The sequence below is a fragment of the Athene cunicularia genome, assembly GCF_003259725.1.
Source record: "Athene cunicularia isolate RWA chromosome 1 unlocalized genomic scaffold, athCun1 chr1_part1, whole genome shotgun sequence".
Taxonomy (NCBI): domain Eukaryota; kingdom Metazoa; phylum Chordata; class Aves; order Strigiformes; family Strigidae; genus Athene; species Athene cunicularia.
Window position 1 is genome coordinate 56603697 of NW_020799091.1, and position 19857 is coordinate 56623553.

The 19857-nt window shown below is 40.5% G+C and overlaps 1 protein-coding gene across 1 annotated transcript in view; it reads left to right on the forward strand.

Annotated features, from left to right (window-relative positions):
• CLYBL (citrate lyase beta like) overlaps window positions 1–18972 on the forward strand; it is a 127023-nt gene extending 108051 nt beyond the window's left edge. The window contains exons 8-9 of the mRNA XM_026845675.1: window positions 2527–2651; window positions 18324–18972. Of these exons, the coding sequence (XP_026701476.1) occupies window positions 2527–2651; window positions 18324–18419 (221 nt within the window). The 3' untranslated portion in view covers window positions 18420–18972. The remainder of the gene's footprint in view (window positions 1–2526; window positions 2652–18323) is intronic.
• The last annotated feature ends 885 nt before the right edge of the window (window positions 18973–19857 follow it).

The window sequence follows — 19857 nt, forward strand, 5'->3', positions numbered from 1 at the left end:
GGGGGGGGGGGGGTATATGCACACACTCACGCATACACACCCAGCAAGATGTTTTCCAGTACCAGAACCCGTGGACTTAAAGTCATTGTGTTGCCTATATAAATGGACATCATTTTTAGGACTGTTTATGTAAAAAATTAAGTAAATCTTGCCATAAGCTTTAACAGCTGATTTAGTCATTATAAAAAGTCCTGTGCTACATGCTGAGAAGCCAGATATAAATATGAAACACTATAGGTTTCCTCTCTTTTTGCAGTCTTTTGTAGAAGACTAAAATGACACCATCATACAGTTACCTAAAAGACTTGACAGGTATTGATTTAAAGCATGATATATCAAGTGGTACTGTAAAAAGGATTTCATGGTCATAAATTTTAATGTCTTCCAATTTTGTACTCTCTCAGTAACTTGTCAATAACAACAATTCTGTTTAAAATATTTGGTTCATTCCTGCATGGCATTATGTCTATTATACAGTTATTTGGATACATAATCTGTGACAAAAATCAACTGATTGCTATTTTATATCATCTGTAAATTGTTCAGATGTGTTTTAATGATAAAAATTATAGTTTACCGTTACAGATAACTTTATGAAAAGCAAATATTTTTACAGAAATAATTTACACTTTAAAGAATCATATATACATATTTTTATTTTTGTTGTAATTATAGACTGACTTTAATTTAAAATATATTCTACATTTTTCCCAGAAAGTTAAGCTCCTTAGGAATTTGCAGGAATTATTTCTACCCCCTTCAATTTTAAAATCAGTAGTTTAGCTAGAGAGAATTTGTTACATTACAAATAAGGAACATCAAAATCTTATTAACGGTGACATTTGATTAAATTGACTAAAAAAACTTTGATTAAACGTAATGTAAAACACATTAGTTGAAAAAATTTGTTTCCATGCAATTTCTTTCTAAAAATGTAGTTCTTACTGAATTTTAAGCTTTTACGTATTTGTAATCTTCTTTTTTAAATAGTTATGACATTGAAATTTCAAACTGATATTTGGATGCCCATAAGAGCATAAACTAAAAGTTGTTTTATAGGAAAGAAAATAAAACTGACCTACTTATGGCTTTTTAGCAGAGAAATGTAGCAACACTAAAAAAATTACTAATTCTTCGCTCATTAAATTAAGTAGATTGTGCTGCTGCAACCCTAGATTTTGTTTGTACTCCAGGTTATCACTCAGACCCATGGCAGTCTGACAAAAGTAATCCCAGGGTTTTTTTTCAGCGGTGATTTCATTTAAAATAGGTGTATCTCTGCAGTCATGCATGAGACTTCTTAGACCAAGAGACAGGCTGATTTCTAATGTACAGCTGGCTTAATGTCAGTAAGAACACGGGAGCAGACCCCGTTGTGAGCAGGAAACCCCCTTAAATCCTGACGCTTCAAACTTTTCCTTGCGTGCAAAAATCTTGCTCCCGCGAGAGGCTGCAGCATGTGGTGGGACGGCACGGGTGTGGGACCCTCTGTGTGGAGGAGGCTGCTCACTTGGTGGCAGGTTTGCAGGATCAGGCTCATCCCCCTAACTAGTTTTGTTATCTGGCACAGAGGAGAGAATCATTTATTCCGCGGGAAGCTGGGAATTACGGTAGCCTCTCTTTATTAAAACACTATGAAACCAAAGTGCAGAAATCACACTGGTCTGTGAAATTTCCTTAGAAATGAACTAATAATGTCAAATGTTACACTTTTAAAACTGTCAAATAAATTAGATATGTATTTGTTTTAAGGTAGCTAAATACAATAACAGATTAAAATGGATTATGTGGCTGTCTATTCACGTTTGAAAATCTCTAGTAAAAAAAAAGGCAACATCTATTTTTATTTTTTTAACATATATTTATACAAGAAAGGATTAAAAAAAAAAAAGTGCTTCATAAAACTTCAGGGCACCTCTAGTAGTTGTTTATTAAACCAGTGACTAAATAAATATTGCAGCCTACCTGAAACTGCTAACTATTGCAACAAGAATTTAAACATTGAGGGTTTTATGATGCTAAGCTAACACTGAAAATTTAGGGCATGAGTCTTAGGTGACTGGTAGCTTTTCAGTCCTACAAATTTCTTGCCATCTTCTTCAGATCTCATTTTCTGAATGCATTTTAACACAACTTTTTTAAGAGTGGCTGGAGCTGTTATTTACATAGTTAAATTCAGAGATACATTATACTTAAGTGTTATTGACTGCCCCGGACAAACAATTGCACCTGGAATGACTGAGAGAAGATGTATGAATTGAAATGGGGAGGGAGGAGAAAGAGTTGTGGTTTTTTTCAAATTATATTGAATGCAAGCATAGCTCAAAATATTTTTATTCTTAAAAAAATCTGGCAAAAGCCTATCTGCCTGTTGTCCAGTTTAAAAAATAAAAGAAACCAAGTAAAATAATTAGTTAAAGAGCAAGAAAGTCTGCGAGGCATATGAGAGCCTCAAGTGGTTGGAACATTTTGCTTGAACATCTGTTTGTCGATGCATGATTCTGGTGTTATTAATCTTCTTTGTAGGTAAGCAGGTGATTCACCCCAACCAAATTGCTGTTGTCCAGGAACAGTTCTCTCCGAGCCCTGAAAAAATAAAGTGGGCACAAGAACTGATTTCTGCTTTTGAAGAACATCAGCGATTAGGCAAGGTAAATATTTCGTTAATATGCCATAGTGGAAACCAAATTTGAATAATATTTAAAATTTAGAAAGACTGGTGATGGTTCTTTGCATTTTTCTGATGAAGTGTGCTGTAACTGAGAGTAGTGCTCTTGAAATCTGTGTCTGGATAGACTATAGAGTGTATATTTAATATAAATATGTCACTTCCCAATACATTTACAAATAGGCAAGCTATCTTTCTCTTTCCCCCCTTTTTAACTTTAATTCTTTGATGACCCAGCCTTTTGAGTACCTGCATGTATCTACAGCATTGGTGAATTAAAACCGCTTCTCCATTATGCCGCAGAATCACAGTGTTACTGTCATAGGAAGATATTTGCAATCAAAAGGCAGGTAGCCTGGCAGACACCTCAGGCTGCTTGTACAGACATCATTTATGAAAAAAAAAAAAAAAATACAGATTAGGAGGTATTGGTTTTCAAAAAAATCTCTGTGTTGGTAAACCTGTTTCTCTTTTGGGGGCTTGATGCTGCAAATATCCCTAGTAGTGAGTGAATTTACTTTTGAGCAGAACTGCTTGCAGATTGAGGTTCTTAATCATTAAAAATGGGAATGTTTTATGTGCATTTGTACCGATTGCTGGACCTGAAATTTGGATAGAGGAGAAAGCAAATTAACACTAGAATATGATTGTTCCTAATTTAGTGCATCATTGAGTCTCACGTTTCCTGCTCTGTGGGTTTCTGCTATGTAAATATTGCGGTGGTGATGCACAATCTGTCTCCACTTTGTGCCAGTAATACTTAAATTAGGGGTCGCCTGAAGGAAGATTTTATGCTAGTTGCGGCATTGTCAGTTAATTATCTTAAAGGTTATTTGCTATAATCCAGTTTGCCTCTTTTTGAAAGAAAAAAAAACTTGCAGCTAAATATGTTTATCTTAGTTGCAGCCAAGCCCAGGCTAGTTAAAAAGCAAAGTCCCGATGTCAGAATGGGGAGCACAGATGAGCGGGAATGGTTTGCGTGTGCTTGTGTGGCATTCAAGTGGGAGACAAATCTCATCGGTTGTGAAGTTCATATATAAGACTGTGCATAGGGTCTCACTTTCTCCAGTGCCATATTTCTGTACATTTCTTTGCTTTCTGGTGGGTAGAAATAGATTGGTGTATGTGCCTTCCCTGTTCTCCTGTGTTTCTCATACTGCAGATGTTGTGCATTAGAAATGCTAAAAAGGTCAAAGCAGAAATGATGCTTTCATCTCAGGGTAAAAGTGTGACAAGATGTTTGCTCTTCTCTTTGCTAGGCTGTCGCATCCCCTCTGTGGTACCTGGGTGTTTTCAGTATGTCCATGACTACAATATTTGGGTGCTGTCCCGAGCATTTATTTCAGGGTCGCTATTAGGATGCTGTATGCCTGTATCTCTTTCTTCTGTTCCCTCAGTTTTGAAATGTAGCTGTCTTCATGCAAACAATTTACAAATAGAAAATGTATGACTGGTTTTACCCATTATTCTGATCTACAAAGCTTGGCTCTCTTACAAAAGACATCGTTATAAACATACTGCTGGTGCAAATGTGTAGGCAGGTACATGCAGAAAGAAAAAAGTCAAACGACATAGCCAAATATTGTTTATGTTTATGATGTTACTATTCATTCAGCTGAATTTAGTGTCAGAAATCTAAGGAACACCCCTGTCATATGAACAATCGATGAGGAGACTGGACTAAATTTAACTGTTACAAAATAATGAGGCCAAACATGTTTAATATTTAAGAATTCTGTATTAGGCAAGCACTGGTCTTTGGATTTGTTTTGAAGCTGTTATTTTACTGACATAATCCCAGTTTCTTGATTATATCAGTCACTGTGGGGTTTTTTTGTTTGGATTTTGGGGAATATTTTTTTTTTAAGAAGTCCTTTTTAAATAGATTGTAAGCTTCTATAATCAGCTGCAAGAACAGTTTTGCTGAAGGTTTGGGGTATTTTTTAACCAACCAGGTTGCATGCTTCATATATTTTTGCATGTAGCCATTTATCAATAAAAAGGGACTGACAGGTTAATATGTGAGCTTCTGGATCTTGTATCACTGTTGTATTGCCAGGCTTCATAACAAAATTGAAAAAATAGTTTTCCATGTAGTGCTGCAAACTTCTTAAACAAGTTTGCGGTTTGGTATTATAAATGTGTCAGTAAGAAGAGCTTGGATGGTCTGATTACTTAATTTTTTTCCAAAGCAAACATATCTCACTGAGGGATCCTCTTGCTCCGCGTCCTAGCAACACGCTAAAATGTAAGTAATAACTCTTCCCCTACCACCTCCTGACAAATACTCCACACAGTGGTTTTAGTAATCCTCATGTCCTAATGAAACACCTCTTCTGTTTTCCTTTTCCTTTTATTATATTGAAGTGTTCATGTCAGTAAGACTAAAAATATAGCTGTGGTTAATATGGCTGAGACTTGCATGGTTTTGCTATGTTATTAATCAAAGTTGAAAGCCTGGAAAAAATAAATGTGAGGGATTTGTGCAGCTGTTTGTGTGGTAGATAAGTTACTGGTCTGCAGTCTCTGCGATCATAGTTTGTTATTAACTGGGTTTAAAGTTTGTTGCCCTTAGTCAACAATATTTTATATTAAAATACAGTAATAAGCTTCTATAATCTATTCCAATTTGAGAGCTACAATTGTCGTAATAATCTTTCTTTGAGAGAAGGCTGAACCAGGGTACTTCATCCTGGAGGCTGAAATGCTTTGACATAGTAGCCCCCAAATGCGAGTACTGAGTTCAGGAAAAATTAGGATCTCGAGTGAGCACTGCAGAATGGGAGATGCTCTGGCAGTGTCCAAACAGAAAGAAATTAGAGAGCTAACCAGCTAGCCAAAAGTATTTGGGCTTACCTTACAGAGATAGTCCTGTTTGAGGGGTTGTTTTGGTCTGGCTTCTAGGTTGTTTTGGTTGTGGGGTTGGGGGTTTTTTGCATTTCTAATCTGACTGAAAAATAACATATCTAAGAAATAAATGATAATGTTGTATTTTGGACAATTAGAAGACAAATGTTGAAAAAATACATTTTGTATTTTATACAACTATTTATTAAGTGCTCTCTTGTCTAGAACCTTGAGATCTAAAAATGAAAAATACTTAAAAAGAAAAAATTATTTATGTATCATTTCAATATTTTTCCAGTAGAATTGCATTACCAGGGTATATAATTTTCAAAATTTAAAAATCCATCCTAAAGAAAGCAGGTGTAAGCTGTTGGGAAAGTCTAAATATAAATAAATGTCAGAGTGTGTTCAAAAAATTTTTAAAAGGGTAATAAACATTGTTCTGGTAGTCTAAAGTTTCTTTAGATTTCTTTAGAACAGTTTCTGTTCTAAATTTGCGAAGTATTTGTACTGCATTAAACAGGGAAGTGATTTTATAGATCCAGATTAAACTAAATCCAAGGGGTTGAGTTAGGGGGAGAAGTTACTAGCTTATTGGAGAGAAAGATACAACTTCTATCAATGAAGGTACAATAATCTTTACTATGTAACTCCTGCATTTACATTACCAGTACACTGGATACAGGAATATAATCTCTTCTAGATGTAGTTAGTGTTTATATATGACAAGAAAGTAAGACATTGCAAATGCATTTTTGAGCCATTCAGCTTGTAAATACATCATGCACAGTATCATTATCATAACAGGATCTTCCTGAATTGTCTGGTTTTTGAATAAAATTCATTCAGAAAGAAAAGCAGAAGAGTAAATTAAGCGGTTGCTTACACAGTTATCTCATGTACTAATTTATAAATGCTTTCAAAGCACCTGCACATAAAACCAGGGAATAGCTAAATGCTGTCACCAAAGTCACCTGTCAGGTAAGGATTATCTAGAGTCAAGGTAAGTAATTCGCAAAACCAAGCTGTATTACAGGTTGAATATTTTAGATCCCATGGGGTAAAATAGAAGAAAAATCTGTACATGCCACATACGAATGCACAGAGCACTTCTAAGAAGACCTTTAGCATATGTTTTTTGCATTATATTCTGTGCCATTGTATATCATGTTCCCAGCAGCTGAGGAATAATATAAATATATGAACTCCAGCGATTTGACAAACTATACAGTTTCTTTTATGGACCTTTCCAGGATTATGAAAAATCTTAGGAATGCATTTATTTACACAGCATCTACTCAACAAAGGAATGGAAATTTCCAGCAGTGGCTCCCTTATAATGCTCTTTGTTTAGGAAAAGCTACCCCAAGCCACTGTATCTTAGAGACGATGCGCCTTCGTGCTTGGGCCGGATCCAGCTCCCACCGCCACCCGGGGAGGTCTTTCCCCATTGCCCTCCCTCCTCCAGCAATACCATGGCCCCCGGGAGGGCACTCCGTGCACAGCCCCAGCCATGAGGGATCCATCCTGTCCCAATCCAGTTCATGGATGCTGGGAGAGCAGGACCATGCCCTGGGGGTGGCAGGCTCCTCTGGGCTGCCTCCTAGGAGGGATATGCTGGAGCATCCCTCTGGCATGGGGTGGTGCAGGACCCCATCAACCCACAGGGATTTTATTACACTTTACAGGGCATTATATCTCTGAGCTTTACATGGAGCTGGGAGTGCCGAACAACAGACTGCACGCAGAGCTTTGAGGTGTCACCAGCTAAGCTGGATCCCATCCCAGGGCAACGCTGGTGGCATGGGCTACCTCTGTGCATGCTGGGCTGCAGCTCCGTCAGCCCTCGCTCCGAGGACGCAGGGCATTTGCTGCTGTTTATGTTCATTAGGCAGTGTATATTCCTCACACTGCAGAGTGGGGGATTCAGGGATTTGTGATAAATTGCCATCTTTTATGAGCTTCGGCCTTAAGAAGTATAGGCTCAGGTGCATCTCTATGCAAAGATGGGGAGCACTGGTGGGATTTAAGCATGGGCCACTCTTATGTTGTTTATCTTTTCAAAAAGCGGCCAAGTGAAATTTTAATGTGAAAATTGATGAATAAAGATCAGAAGAGTTAATATTAGTACTTAAAGTTTCTCTATACAATTTTTTTTATTTGGAAAATATTTTAGATATGTGTTTTGTGTCACAGTTGAAGGCTTTTCTCTTAGAAAGATCCATCTGGGGACAAATTTTGAACCTTTACAATAGAGCAGAAGGGGCTGTATTAGCTAATTGCTTGTGCTATACTGGTTCCTACACTGGCGCAATCAGTCCTGAGGGAGTTATGCCAGGTGGGGAGAGAAGGAGACAGATTTTACTACGCGGGGCTGCAAAAGCTCCTAAGCAGGGCAGAAACTCATACAAAACATTTTCTTGCCAACTCCACTCCCCCCACCACTCCCCAGCAGGCATTCAGTGGCTCTTAATCTGTTTCCTCCACTCATTAAAGACTTGTGTCCAAAACGTGAGGGGAGAGGGACTCGGATGGCGCTTTGACATTTCCCACAGGGAGAAGTTTCTCCACAAGCCAGGAGCAGAAGGACGGATGCTGTGCCCCTCCATAGCCTTTCCACCCGGAGGTGTCTCCTGGAGGAGGCAGCTGCTGTCCTGGGAGATGCGGGCCCTGCAGAGGGCATGGGATGGCACCCCTCAGGGTTCCTCCTCAGCAAGGCATGACCCCACTGTCCTTGTCAGATCAACGAGGTGTGTGCGGGGTCTTGGTGAGACAGGGTGAGTGCCCTTTCTTTTGGAAGAGCCGTGCCATGCCAGCATGCTCCCAGTGCAGATGATGCTTTTTTGTGGGAATGGAGTGGGGAGACACCCATCACTGCAGACACCTGCCCACTATCATGCCAAAGCCTGCCCTGCACCAAGCTACACACTGAGGCAACTACCCAGCTTCCAAATACCTCTTTAAAAAGCATTAAGAAGCGCTCACGAGCCTCGTTTCAATTTCCAAAGCAGGATCTAACCAGAGATGTAATGTTCTGACCAGATGGCTCTTTTTAAGGTTTACTGAGGGAATTCAGAATCCTGTACAGCCAAAATATTGTTTCAGTTAATTTAAGTAGCAGCAGTCTTGCTGGCTCTTCACTCCTTTCTGTGCTAGCTGGCTTTTTCAGGGACCTGGAGAAGCTCTCTGCAAAAACTCTGTAAGTTGAAATGGAGAATCACAGTAAAAAATGGCTGTTCAGAGAATGAATCTGAAAATAGAAAAAAATAGGAGAATACAAAAATACCATCGATTCCATTCTCATTGACAGAACGAGCTTCATTGTTATTACTTTTCTCACCTCTGTTATATTTTACAGCTACCTTCCCCTTTGGCATCAAATGCCTTTTGTGTGTCCTGTAGTGGTTTACTTCTAGATTAAATTTTCTAGTCTATATTTAACCTAATATTAACCTAATTTAACCATAATAGCTTCCATGACTATAAACCTCAAGTTAATTCTAAATTACTTAATGAAGGGCATCTGAGGATACTGAAGTATTAATATCAGTTACTTTTCATTTTTCCATATAATAACCATGACGCTCACTAGGGAAAAAAATGCATGGTTGGATAGGATGTTTGTCCAGGAAGCTGCTTTTGTACTATAAAATAAAGATTTTCTTGGCAGCAGCAAGTGTGCTCTCTAGTATTCTCCCATTCCCAGTACTTTATAAGAGAGAGGATGGAAACCAGTGAAGAGTATTCCTGATTTCTAGGACTCTTCTGTTTCTTTAATTTTATTCTTTCCTGCTCCAGAGGAGCACACAGGAAGGCAACAACCACAATGAGAAGAAAGCTAAAGAAAATGTAAGGACAGCGTAAAAAACCCTCATGTCTGCCTTTCATTGAGGGATCTTAAACAGATTGTTTGCTCAGTGAGAGGTAGAGACTTTGGTGGCCTGAAGGAGTTTCTGGAGCTGGATGAAGCAGGATCCCTGGGCCCATCCCAGTCTAAATGGCTGTCCCCGGTGCTTCAGGCAGCTTGGGGGTCTGTAAGAGGGAAAAACAGCTTGTCTGGCTCACACAGCAGGGCAAGACCCTTTTCCATGTGCTGGGAACAATAATGTCAGGTGGAGAAGTGAAAGACCTTGTAGGTCCTTGTTCTTCATCTTTCCTGCCCAACTGTGAACTTAGGGAATCACAAAGTCCTTCCTGCCTGTTGAGCTTTAGAAGGGCTTTTTCTGTCAGAGTTCTGATACTGCTGCTAGGGAGTTATTTGAGGTAAAAATTAATCTCTATTTCATGTGGTTGTTGCTCTTTGTTTCTCAACCTTTTGTGTCCTTCCATCTGCTTCTAGAAGTAGAAGCCTATCTTATATAAACAGGCCTGCTTCTGGCATTACAAACTGATTTATTCTCTGAACTAACTCACTGGTTCTGCTTTGATGGAAGATTACACTGGTGAAAAGAAACAAAAGGTAGTGATATTTAATGTTTTCTTCATATCAACAAAATGTTCTTCATATCAACAAAATGGCTACAGAAAATTGCTGGTGTTGATACTTCGCAAAATTCATCACTTCCTTCAACAGATCACAGAGATCCACTGAGCATCTCCTCATACCAAAAAGACATTTTTGATAAACTTCTTCATGGGTCATTTATTTCCCCCAAAGACTGTGTGTATAAGTGCCTTTTTCTCCCATAATGTTGCTACAGAAAAGTGGCAAATGTCAAAGGATTCAAAGGAGCGGATACGAAAATATATAACCCAAAAAGCTCTGTTCATGTAGCTTGCTTTGTGTGAAGTTTTCAGTTTGTCATAGGTGACTACACTAGTTATGTGGGCATTTCCTACCTACTGCAAAGATGCTAAAAGAAGGCCATAGTTGTGTGTCAACCTGATCTGGAAACAGGACAGGCCTGAGCAGAGAGGAGAGTGAAGCATTATCTTGTTATAGCCTGAAAAACATGTTCAGTTGACCCAGATATCATTGAACACCTCCTAGCAGCTCACTAACGTTTGGAAGTTCATCACTAAAAGGTGGAATCGTGACCCAGCTCCTTATGATGGCTCTTTGGATATAAATTGCAAATAAAAAAAAAAAAAAAAGCCTGCATTCAGTACCATCACATCTGTTTGCTTATTTCCTGTTCTTGACTTCCCCAAAATATGGTTTCAACCTTCTGTTTCAAGGAAAAGTCATTCCTTTATAGTCAGGATAATCACTCCTACCCCAGGCACAGACCCAACTCCATTTGCTGTGACCAGGACTCTGTTCTCTTTTGTCAATTACCTGTAAGCAAATCCAAGCATTCTTTTTAAGCCCCAAAGCAAAGATTTCCAGATTTCTTCTGCAGGGCCTCACTCAAACAATGTGTGTTTTCATCTAATCACTGGGGAATTATCTTTCTGAATGCCATGCTTTTTAGGGGGACCCTTTGCCATCCACCTGCTTCCTTCCCTCCTCAGAAGAACAAATCTGCCCTTCTTTCAGAACACAACGCTTGTATTTTCTTATAACAGTTATTATTGTGTGAGATTAATGTTCTCAGACCCAAGCAGATTTTAGTGGGTTTATGTGTTCTCCAAAAAGTCATAGGACCAGATGATCCTTGAGGTCCCTTCCAACCTGGTATTCTGTGATTCTGTGATAATTAGACCTGTGGGTTTCAGAAGTGGGCAAGCCACTGGATTACCATGGAAAGAATTGTTGTTGCTCAGATAACTGTGGATGAAGAATTTCTTGCATCTATAGACTTGAGGATGCTTGTCTGTAGGGGTTCTCCATTTTCCCTTGTGGGAGATATGCAAGGTTTGCACTGGCCAGCTGGCATCACCTGTTCTGCTTGTTTCTATTTAGCCTGGCATCTGCCCATGAGTGCTGATACAGGTCACAGGGGTTGGAAGGGGACTTACATAATTATTTATTTAGAAAATGGCTGTATTCACACACAGCCTCTGGCCCATAATATCAGAGCAGTGTAGGAGCTCTGTTTGATTCATGACATCTAATGATGAAGGGGATAGAGAAGAGAAGGGTGATTGGCTCACTGGTTCCCCCTATGGCTATTTCCCCTAGGTCGTAGATGCACATCTCCTCTGAAGGCAGACAAGTAGGACAAGCTAATAACCTAACTGCCACGCACTCATTGCAGGGATATGGTCTGCAAAGGAAAGTATAGCAAGCTAAACTCTTGAGAAAAGTAATTGAAGAAAACCAAATCTTCATCAGCAGGACAGTATTTCTAACCCTGTGACAGCAGAGTGACATCAAAGGACCTCCCCTCACTCATGAGTTCACTTGTCTTCTGAGCAACAGTCACCTAACCAGTGGCAGTGATTTTTTTTTTGGCAATTCCATAAGCATTAGATAACCCCTGTCTTAGACCTATACTTAACTCAAAATTCAGCAGCAGGCACTTTCTTGTCCATATTGCAGTTTCATAGAACATGACCTTGGCTTGCTTTCCCTTTTCTTCCACTGACCCAGGTACCCACAGTCTTCCCCATGCCAAAGCCTTACCTACTCACCAGGATTCCCTGGCACCTCCAAGCTTTCCATCCAAATCACCCGACCAGATTCCTAAAGTAAACTGCTTTTGAAGAAGTTGACTGTCTCTACATAGTGGCCCAGGACAGCCCATACATTAACACACAGAACAAATGAATATAGCACCATTTACTATATTCTTTCACCTGACGCATGACAATTTATTTTTTTCTTTCTACCATAGACAAGCCACAAGCTTAACATAATCTTTAAAAATACCTTTAAGAAAGTCCTGGCCACTGTCACATGGGAGCTAAAGTTGCTGGCTACTTGTATGATGAGATCTGGTAGAACAGGGCATCAAATCAAAAGTTTATTTGCAAAAGCTTGCCAGCGATCAAGGTAATTAATAACAACAATAGTGGTTCCCAGAACAGAGCGCAGACTTCTCACAACCAGTGCTCGTGTGTAGAGTCCCATCTGTCACCAAACAGGAAGCCAGTAGACTTTGTTGGAACTTAACAGGACTGTTTTGGTACTTTGAAATTTATATACTTGCTATGCCTTAAGAAATGCAGTCCTCACATTCCGTACCAGTGCAGGTGATTAATAGATTCCAGTGACCTAAAAACTGAGGGTCTTCAGTAACCCTCTTGGTGAGTTCATTGCAGTCATTGGGATGGATGTGGATAGAGATATGTGGATGTGGATAGATAACCACAGGCAGAACAAATGCTGAGGAAAAAGCCACAAGCATTCCCAGATGCAGGAGTATATCTAATTCTTCCATCTTGTCCCCAAAGGGGACTAGCTCATCTGATTGCTGTCCCACATGTCCCAGAGCAATTATTATTTTACTTTAATTAACTCATGTACTTTAATCCACAGCTCAGAGAGAACTGTGTCACACAACCGCAAGGTGCCTTAAATGTTTTGATCATATGATCGTTTTAGCCAGCTTGTTTCTCTCCTTAACCCATTGGTACATAAGGAAACAAAAGATGGTGGGAGTAAACCCCCACAGAATATTGTATATTATATAAAAAGATTTCAGGACAGATGAAAAAGTGTGAAACTTTATTTTCCCCGATCTTCTGGAAAAACATGAAGGGTACCTCACTTGTGATCCTGTCCATCGCTTGTTGTAGTCAAAGTCAACAAAATTCTATCACCCATTATAAACTCAAGCAAGAGACTTGGTTGTATCGTTTCCTCCCTTTTCCCAGTCCCACCAGAACATACTGATCCCCAGATGACACAGAAATCATGGACTCTGAATCAATCCCATCAGTTTAACTTCTAGAAAGGTAAAATGCTTCTTGCCATTAAAAATATATATACATATACTCTGTTTATGAGATGGTTGTATAGATTTACCAAGCTCTTAGCTACTCCCAAAAGTTTCACAGAACAAATTTTCCTGGATGCTGCACACACAGAAAAAGAGGAGACCTTCATGTTCCAGGAAACACCACATTAACATGTTCATCTTTTGGCCGTGGTAAATAGCAGACCAACGCTGAGACTCTTTCTGCAACTTGATACATGTCACTTCTTATAGGTAAAGGAAATCTTTAAGGATGACATACAGATATGACAAGAGCCATGTCCAAGATTCATGACAACACATGGTCAGAGCTGTCTTCTAAGTTGTCAAAGAGGCCTCAATGGCATGTTGAACATGGCCAGATCTGAGTTGGTTTTGATAGTGGCTTCCTTTATCCAAAAGGAGGTTCATAAGATAAAAGCATAAGCTCTGCCAAACTGATGTGTTACAAAGTTTGGTTCTACATCTCTTCGGTCTCTCCACAGCCACCTGGAAATTTATTGCATTAATTATTCCTCCTGCACAACTTGATTTGCTCCCCTTTTTCGTGAGTCTGTATCTTCAGCTCCCGACCTGTGAAAATGACTGTTCTCTGTCAACTCTGCCTTATCACTACTCTTGTCTGTAGGCTGGATCTTTCTATCACTTGGGGCTGATCATGCTCAATTCTCTTTTTTCCAAGACTATAATTTTTTGCTGTTCTCTTCTGGAAGAAACAAACAAACAAAACCAAACCCTAACCAAAACAACAACAAAAAAACAAACCACCAAAAAAAACCACAAAAACCACCCAAAAAAAACCCTAGCAACTTTCTGTAATTTTAGTTCCGTTCCAGCTGTTTTCTGTATTTGCCAAAAGCCTTCTCTGTTCCATTCTCAAAGCACTTTAGGACATACTGAAATTCAAAGTAGAGCTGTTAAGACCTTACTCAACATGGCCTGCATCTTGCATAAATAGCTGTTACATTTTTTAAAATGTTACTACTCTTTTAACAAGGCATTAAATGTCATTGTGAATTTATTGCATTCAAATACTACATGGTTCCTGGGGGATGCAGCAAACTGCACAGCACTGGTCCTGCATGGTTCAGCCTGGAGAAGGTGGTCTGATACAAGAGATGGAGATGGGGAAATGATGACATGGTGGGCTCTGTGGGCAGCTGTAATAACCAGGCAGAGAGAAGAAGAGCTTGATGCTCTGTGAGAGCAGAGCTATCCAGAAGGAAACACCTTTGAGTCTTTCCTCATTTGTCAGTCAGCTGGGAAGGACCCTTAGCTAGTCTGCATGATGACCCAAATGAGAAACACTGTTCCCTTTCTTCCTTGATTTCTCCCTGATAGTCTGCCCTGACAGAACCATACAGCGATCAGGCTGAGGGAAGCCAAAGGTTGTGCAAAGACAAGCCGACAAACCCCAAACCCCTCTGCTATGTTGTGCTGCCTTCTCAGCTGTACAGCGTAGGCCAGCCAAAGAGCTCTTACAACTCCCAAAGCCTACAAGCTAGTCAGTGCCAAAGTCACCCTATTTCTTACAGGGCTTCTCTCTTAACACGTTCACTGTGTTGCTGCTGGAAGGATGGCAGTAGATAAGGACAGCAAAACATGTGCTGCATCGCTTAAAACAGAAGCAGTGCCTTTGGCCCACAGAGCCACCTCTGAAGGGCTGCGCTTCCAGCCGGCTGTCCGGCGAGTTCCGCAGACATCCTCTGAACCCCGCTTCCCATCCCACCTGAGTTGCTTGCACCTGTGCATTGTCGCCCGAAGGCTGTACCCACCAGCTGCGGCTCTGCCTCCCAGCTGCTCCTTCTCACAGCTCCTCAGCCTTTACCTGGAGGGCCTGTCTCTTTCCAGGGCAGGTCTGACGTGTTTGACTCACCTGATGGCAGGGTCCTTTTACAGGTTTCAGAAAAGGCTCCCACTGACTGATGTATACAGCCACGTGGCGAACAAGAACCACAGCCATCGAACATGATGGATGCAAACCCCAGCCTTGCACCATGCACCCGCCGTTGTTCCCATTCCCACTGCAAGCTCCCTTAAGAAAAGACCCTTGGTCCCACAGCTGAACTACTGGAAGTCTTAAGTACAGGCTGGAAACCTGAGATTACTGAGAAAATTAGCCAAAAAGAAAATTTAGATCTATGACTAAATTAATCCCCAGATTAATGCTATCAAAGCAAATGGTGTTTATAGAAAGTCCTGTTTTCTTTATATGCATGTGAGAGAAAATCAAAAGCATGCTAAAGGCAAATTTCATCTAGCAGAATTGGAAAAGAGAGCATGGGGACAAAGCTGTAATTACTGGTATTTCCTATCTGTTGAAACTTGTGGGTGGAAAGAGAGGCAGTGAATAGAGTATATTCAATGGCATTAAAATCGGTTTCTTTTTCTGGACTTTAGCTCAACCCTGCAAATTAGCAGGGAGAAAATAAGCCTCAGAGTGAAGAGGCAGAGAAGCCAACTTCCTCATGTTACTCTTTGCTGTTAGAAAAAACTCATTTTTTTCCTTCAAGAATTCAAATTCCTAGCAACCCAGACTACAGCTGCATGCTGACAAGAAGAGAACGTACAACAGATATCAAGTGTTTCGATGTTCATGTGTCTATACATACCATTATCCTGGTTTCCTTTCTAAACATGTTATTTTAATGAAGAGAGGACACAGGCATGCTGTTTAATTAACTCCTGCTTTCTAAAAAAGATGGCCTGACCCAGATTCATCATGTTCCAACTTAGGCACCTGCAGAGGTACCTGAATTCAGAGCATCCCGTATACAGTCAGTTGAAGGGATAAGACCATCCCGATCATGATTTGGACCACCAGAGATCAGAATTGCCATTCCTAGGTGCCCATCTCTTTCTGCAAACTATCGCAGGTACTTAGAATAACTGTGCTCCTCAGTCAGCCATTTCACAGAACCAGAAAGGGTGATTCCAGACCTTAACATATCTCTACTTTATCACTGTCTTCCGACATGCAAATTTCTCTTTTAAGTAATAGCTATTATTTGAGTGAATGCCTATAGAAAAATAGGCACAATTAGAACACGTTTTTCTTACAGTAAAAAAAAATGTACCTTGCAGTTTGAGATCACTGCGTAGACCTGGATTATTCTGAAGAAGTCCTATGTCATAAAATGTTTACTTAGTTCCCAATTTATTTTCACAACAGTTAATAAATGGAATAGCTTGAGGCTGTATTTTCTGTACAGGTTTAAAAGTGTAAGTGAAAAATAGCTGAGATGTAGCTAAGAGTAAAAGTGGTGTAGTATTATTACTAATAATAGTATTAATATTAATGTTGTTGTTGTTGGGGTAATGTAGGGTTGACTGGTTGTTCTGTAAACACAAAATTCAATTTGAAGCATCTACCCTTGAGTATCTGTCAGTCACATTATTCTCCAAACCCACCTAAAATACTGCAAGCTATAGGAGGAAATCCTGCTTTGAATAAAATAATAGTTTTAACTATTAGGTTTTTAATTGATTTAATACAGCCTGTTCTTACATGCAGCCGTATTGATTTGTGTTACTGTTTAAGGTGGATTTTCATCTTAACTGTTCTAGAATGTGGTTTAGTATTTAATTAATACTGCTTCAGTCAAGCTAGATATGTCACTGGAGCAACACATTTCCTAAATATTTTTGTAAATGTGTTATATTTTCACTTTACTTACTAAAGTCCTTTATTTAATGATTATCAAGCCTTAAATGAAAACCAGAAAACAATAAATGGCTTGTTCTCCTCTGCGTTTCCCTCACTATGCGTGCATAGACACACATGCAGCTATCATTCTTACCGTGCTCTTGGCTGGCCTCGCTCACTGGCAAACCTAGGGCCAGCCTGTGATCCCGTATCGATTGCAGCAGGACATTAAAAGGGCTCACAGTGCTTCACAGAGACACCCTATGCAACGCTGGGGCCAGGCCTTCAATGCTGAATTCTTCAGGGAAGGGATTGCATCTTTGTATTTGGGGTTTTTTTCCAAGAATGTGTCAAAGTACAGTCAGAATTACAAATAAGATTTTTTTTTTTTTTTTGGTCTATGGAACTTTGGCATGTCTTGATGCACAGTGTTTTATGTTCAAAATCCTACCTCAGAAACACATGTGTGAATTAAAGCATCCAAAGGAACAAGTCTGGTTTGGCCCTATTTAAAACCTGTGTCTTCTAAGATTTAACTACCATTCATAGTTAATAATTTTAAACCTGTCACCATGGTACCAACACAGAATTCCTAGAAATACAAAGTGACTTCTGAAATGTGGCTCTCAGGTGGCCACTGCTGAGTCACACTGGTTTGTTCTGCATTTGCTTGGGGAAATGCCCTATATGCAGTGCTCGGGTGGGCTTTACCTTGGCCCCAGAGCAGATTTGGACAATATTATTGTGCCAGCCACTTGATTTTTCAGCTTTCATCCCAGCCCCTGGCTCTAAGCAGAAGCCCAGCCTATCTTTAGCACCAAATACCTGATGGAGAGGTGCAGCAATGCAACCTCAACATACTCCCAAGTCAGGAAAACTTCCCTCCACCCCCCCAAACTCCTATTGCTGTTTTCTGACAAACACTTCTGGCTTTGCCCTCCATCCACAGACAGTTTCACACCTGCCCTGTGGCACAGCCCTGGTGCTGGAGGGGGATGCTGGCTGTGGGGAGCAGAGCTGTCCCCAAGGGGTGGTGTCCGCCAGCCCCCCCCCCACCTGGCACACACGGCCTGGCTGCTCTTGGCCCTCGATGTTTGCCAGCTAGAGAAGCTGAAACAGGCAAGCTGCACACTGGGCCTCTCTTTTCTCTCTCTTTTTGCCTCCTCTTTGGAGCGCTCAGTGCCCACCGCATTTCTTTAAACACATTTGCCCCGTCTCGGTTAGTTTGTCTCCTAAAACTCATTCAGGATTCCTGGGGGAGCTGATGTTTCTTGGCAAATGGATGTGTTGTTAAAGAAAAGACAAGCCAACTACCATTTCCAGAGGTCCTCTCAGGAAGTTTATATTCTCTCTTTTCCAGGGAGCGTTTACTTTCCACGGGAGCATGATCGACATGCCATTACTGAAGCAGGCACAGAACATTGTTACGCTTGCCACAGCCATCAAGAAAAAATGAGCTGGTAAATGAAGCTCTCGCCATGGGGCCCCAGTAGCTGTTTTAAAAGATGACTATAATACTTGGGGGAAAAAAAAAAAAAAAATTAAAGACGTCAAGCTTAAGCAGAAATTCGTTTCCATTTTGCAGATCTGTCATAGTTCGCTTGCCAGAATTGCTAATTACTAAAACTATTCCCAACTCAAACCACTGCTCGCTCCTGCACAGCCCATGTACTACTCATAGCCTGCAATGAAGTAACATGACCGACTGTGTGACATCATGGTAATTACTACGAACGTGGGATTATGACTTCACTGAAGGAGAAAGGCAAATTGGAAACTGTGAACTCTGTTAATAGAGCAGAGGAAAACCAGGTCAGTCGCTTCCATTTGTATCTACGCTTCTTCCCGCTCCAGTGCAGAACTGATGTCCGAAAAGACAAAGCCTTGAATAATTACGCACCAGTTGAAATCATTGCGATGAAAATCATTATCCTGTGTGGGCTTCGCATGTCCCGTCCACCCCCCCTTCTGTAAATGCGCAACAGCCATTAAAAATATTGCTTCGACAACACAAGACTCTTGACTTTCTTCTCTTTTTTTAAGCAGTCGCTATTGAGAGCGTTTCCTCCTGGAAGCGTCCAGCCCAGGAAGGGTTGGATGGCAATAAACTTGTAGTTTTCGGAGGCACAATGCAGCAGAACTTGTGCATATGGTCTCGAGTCAGATTTACATCACATTAGGGATACGGCTACAGGTCATGTGGGCCGTGTGGTTAACGGGCTTAGTAAAGCTGTTTTGAAGAGGTTAACCCAGCTTGTAGTAAGGGTAAATAAACATAACAACCAAGCATTGTCCTCTATTCAGCATGTACTCTTATATGGAGGGCTAAAGGGTATTGAAGCTGCAGAGGATCAACTTGTGGTTGCCAGAGGACTCCAATGAAGTTTGAAACACCAACAATCAGAGATTTTGTTTCTGTTCCTCATTAAATCATGAGCTTTTGTGCTCAGACTATGAACGACTGTTCTTTAAGAAATTAACAGAATGGGAAGTTTTAAACTATGCACCAACCTTTTCATGACCTACACAGCAGCAACGCTGCTGCACTTAGACAAACACCGCGGGGAAGGCTGTTCTGTTTATTTAAATTTGTAAATAGAAAACAGTTGTTTTTTAGTTTCATTTTTCACCGCCTCCATGGCCATTTTACGTATGGAGTCACAGTGCCTTATTCCTCCCATCTGCTCCCTTAGTATGTTTCCCCTCGTCTCCGAGCAGCGATTTAAAACATTTTTGGGTTATTTTTTGGTTTAATTAAGGGAAGAGGAAGGGGGGGAGTGGGGGGAGGAACAAAACAAAACAAAAACAAACAACCAAAAGCCACCGACCAACCTGCGTGGAAGCAGCGAGGAAAGGGAGGGCGGGGGCGGCGGGAGCGCCTCGCCGCGGCCCCC